Genomic DNA, 3,639 nt, shown 5'->3' with positions numbered 1-3,639 from the left:
CAGCAAAATGACCTTCTGGACAATAACGCTTACACAGAGAAATTCTAAACAGTAAGTGCAGAATGCGTGCGTCCCCTTCCTGCCTCTTCCCATGGAGCTGGCTCACTTTTTGGTCCCAGTCCTGAGTGGAGACTTAACAAAATCCTTGTAGATAGAGTAGATGACACCTAGCAAAAAAAAAAAAAAAGTAATAAGGACACTGGTTTTTAATGATGTGCTGCATAATACTTCAGACAGCATTGCAGAGTGTGTTAGCGGAGCAGCAAAATGGAGCAAATCTTTTCTATTACTTATCAATTTATAGTACAGGTTTAATGTACCAAACAATTCCTGGAACAGACAAAGATACCAGGCCCAGCCCTGACCAGGTAGGAGGGTAGGACATGTTTTATCATGATAATCCTGTGAGCTCACACAGTTTAGGCTTTATGATATCTTGATTGTTGGAGAATTTTCTGTTTATTTTTCTAAATACTTCCTTCTTATAAGTAGCCAAGGAAAAGGGAATTACTCCAGAAGCTAAAAGCACTGCTGAAAACCTCAGTGTGCCCGAGTTACCAGTGAAATCTGTCAACAGCTTCAGTCATGAAGTAACTCACATACAACACAGCTAGACAACTCAGTCTTTCATTTTGTTCTTGCCCTCTGTTGATTCACAGGGAAAGGGACACACACAAAAATCAAGCTTTTTCAAAAATGTTTTTCCTATAAGTAGTAAAGAATCAGGCCTTGCTATATGGGATATACAGAATGAGTTCCCCACAAGGGAAAAAAGGAGAAAAGAAGGAGCCATAAGAAATTCAAGCGGGAAGCAGGTGGGAGGGCAGAGCATAGAACAAACTCTCTTCTAAGAAGCAGGAAGGATAAGACCTCCTGCCTCTCTGCAACTGGCAGAAAGGAGGGACAAGGACCCACTTTCCCACTGAAAGAGGTAAGAGATACAGGAGGTCTCATCCCATTTTTTTAGTAACCAGGAAAAAGGAGCCTCTCCTGCTGAGTGGTCAGGAAAATCAGTTTAAAGACAGTCTTCCTGAGCACCTGTACATGTGCAGAGGGGCTGCTCCAACATGCTGTAATTACAACGGAGCAGACTCAATCAATCAATTCTGCTGGAGTGTGGTAATTCTCATGCTTCAGCAGACTCCAGAGTCAAATGTATCAGCGTCCCTATGCTGAAAAATAGCAGCGAGGCGCTTTAAACAAAACCTTGTTCGATGAGCTTTAGTTCACACAGTGCCCTGCTGCCATCTTTCAGCGTGGAGTTGCTGATATGCGGGACGCTCCAGGTGGTTTTAATTAGCACATCTCTCAGCGCTGCACTATTTAAAGGGCTCTCCTCCCCTCCCTGCCTCCTGAAGCACATCTATAAATGCCCCCCGAGACCCTCCTTCAGTGCCAGATGCAACACCCAGTGAAGTCAAGGCCCGGACAGTAGCACTGCGTAAAGCATCCTTTAGTATCATTTCCAGGAATTTAACCTTCCCCAAAATATATGCTCGCCCACATAGTTGCACAATCCAAGGGAAGTGAAGAAACTTCTTAGTCTAAGAAACAAATATTTAAAATTGGCACACCCCAGCAGAGCTAAGCTCTGTGGCTTGGTGGGAGCCTGCTGTGAAAAGGAATGGGGATCTGATGATGAGTTCAAACAGCGAGTCACCTTTCTTTTCCCTGGCATTTCTTCTTCTTCTTCCTCTTACCAGAGGCAAGAATGCAGAAGAGGACGGGCCCCTTACCTACACAGAAAGTGCCGAAATTCCTCCAGACATGCCACTTCCACTCTCTCTCCCAGTCTCTCACTGATATGCCGGACAGCTTCTGCCCCTTCTGTCAATATCTGTTAATTACAAAAGGAGCAGTTGAACAGTCTGAAGTCATTTATAATTCATTAGATGCATATGAATAGGTACACTTCCTTCACCTTGAAGAAAGTCCCTCTGCTTCCTCTGGGGGTGATTTATTTCTTGCTAATAGCACAGTATCCTCCACTTACCTGCAAACCAGACAAGTGTATAAATGTGCTGAGCTGTGTAATACAGTTCCAGTCCCAATGTGTTGCTTATTGCTTACCTTGGAAGAAACAGGTTATTTGCATTTTGGTTAAGTACTTAGCATATTTCAGCTCCACTTCGTAACTTAACTGTACTCTGATGCACTGCATACTAGCTGTCCCAGCAACTGTCTACTTGAAGCTAATTGTACTCCCTTCAGCTGCTCCAAAAACAGCAAAACGGAAGCAGCTGTCAGAGGGCTGTTATTAGAAGCCACGGAAATGAAGGGAAGTGGTTAGTTTCAGGTCTTCTAATACCACAGCCCTAATATTGTTGTGTCCCTTAGAAACATTAATCATGTGTATAAGTGCATGCTCTGGGAAAGTGCAGAGCCCATTCTCCATCCCAAGCGGAGGCACCTGGGCAGAGTGCACTGTATCAAATTCTACAGATACCTCCACTGAATTGCCGGGAGCTCCTTGTGACATCAGGTGCTATGTGAGGGAATAAAAATGGCGGTATCAGTTCATATCCTTGTTCCTCACTAACAGCACTTGACCTTGTGACCCGACATTTGGGGAAATATATCTTCATTGCTGTGGAATCCAGTAGTAACTTTCACATGACCTTGTAAATAAGTATTTTGAACATAAGCCTACAGGAAAAAGCCACCTGTGAACACGAGGCAAGGTATGTATTCAGGGATGGATCCGGGGGTGCACTTGGCACCCCCCTTTGATTCCTGCTTGCAACAGCCTGTCACAGGGGCAGCCATGATGCCCTCTGGTGGCTTTGAAACTCCTCAGCCTTTCTTCTATGGCTTGCCTTTTAAGACTCTGATCATACGGTGGCTCTTCTTTGGACTCTCTCAAGCTTGTCCACATCCTTGTTAAAGTGTGGTGTCCAGAACTGGATGTAGTACTCCAGCTGCGGTCTCACCAGTGCCAAGTAGAGCGGAAGAATCACCTCCTTGGTTTTGCTGGAGATGAATTGATTGATGCACGTCAGAGTATTATTTGCCCTACTGGCTACAAGCATCGCGCTGCCAGCTCATATTCATACTGTGGTCTATTATTACCCCCAGGTCCCTTTCATTTGTGGCGGTAGTCAGTTTGGTGCCACCAAGCCTGTAGGTGTGTTGGGGGTTGCTCATCCTGAGGTGGAGCACTTTGCATTTCTCGACATTGAACTTTATCAGGTTCCGACTTCCCAGCCTGTCTAGCTTCACCTGTATCTGTAGCCTATCTTCAAGTGTGACCACACTCCCCAATAACTTGGTGTCATCCATGAACTTGGCCAGTGAGCTCTTCACCCCCACATCCAAATCGTTAATAAAGATATTGAAAAGTGCTGCTCCAAGCACTGACCCCTGCAGGACACCGCTGCCCACTTCTCACCAGGATGACGCAGATGCTTTCACTATGACTCTCTGGGTCCTATCGCACAACCAGTTTCTCACTCACCTGACTGTCTTGGAGTTAAGCCCACAATCCTCCAATTTTCTCATGGAGGACATTGTGGGATACTAGATCAAAGGCCTTTTGGAAGTCAGTGTACAGTGTCAACCTGCTCTCTCATGTCCACGTGGTGAGTTACCTGGTCATAAAAGGAGTTGAGGTTGGTAAGGCAAGACCTGTCCATGATGAAG

The 3,639-nt window shown here is 45.3% G+C and overlaps 1 protein-coding gene across 1 annotated transcript in view; it reads right to left on the bottom strand.

Moving 5' to 3' along the window:
* LOC109298428 overlaps nucleotides 1–3,639 on the bottom strand; it is a 49,908-nt gene that overhangs the window by 25,582 nt on the left and 20,687 nt on the right. The window contains exon 5 of the mRNA XM_019518521.1: nucleotides 1,737–1,837. Within this exon, the coding sequence (XP_019374066.1) occupies nucleotides 1,737–1,837 (101 nt within the window). The remainder of the gene's footprint in view (nucleotides 1–1,736; nucleotides 1,838–3,639) is intronic.

This window comes from Gavialis gangeticus, unplaced genomic scaffold (genome assembly GCF_001723915.1).
Source record: "Gavialis gangeticus isolate Ggan-Ray unplaced genomic scaffold, GavGan_comp1, whole genome shotgun sequence".
Lineage (NCBI taxonomy): Eukaryota > Metazoa > Chordata > Crocodylia > Gavialidae > Gavialis > Gavialis gangeticus.
Note: the sequence above shows the minus strand (reverse complement) of the source record. Positions and strands in the feature narration are given on the sequence as shown.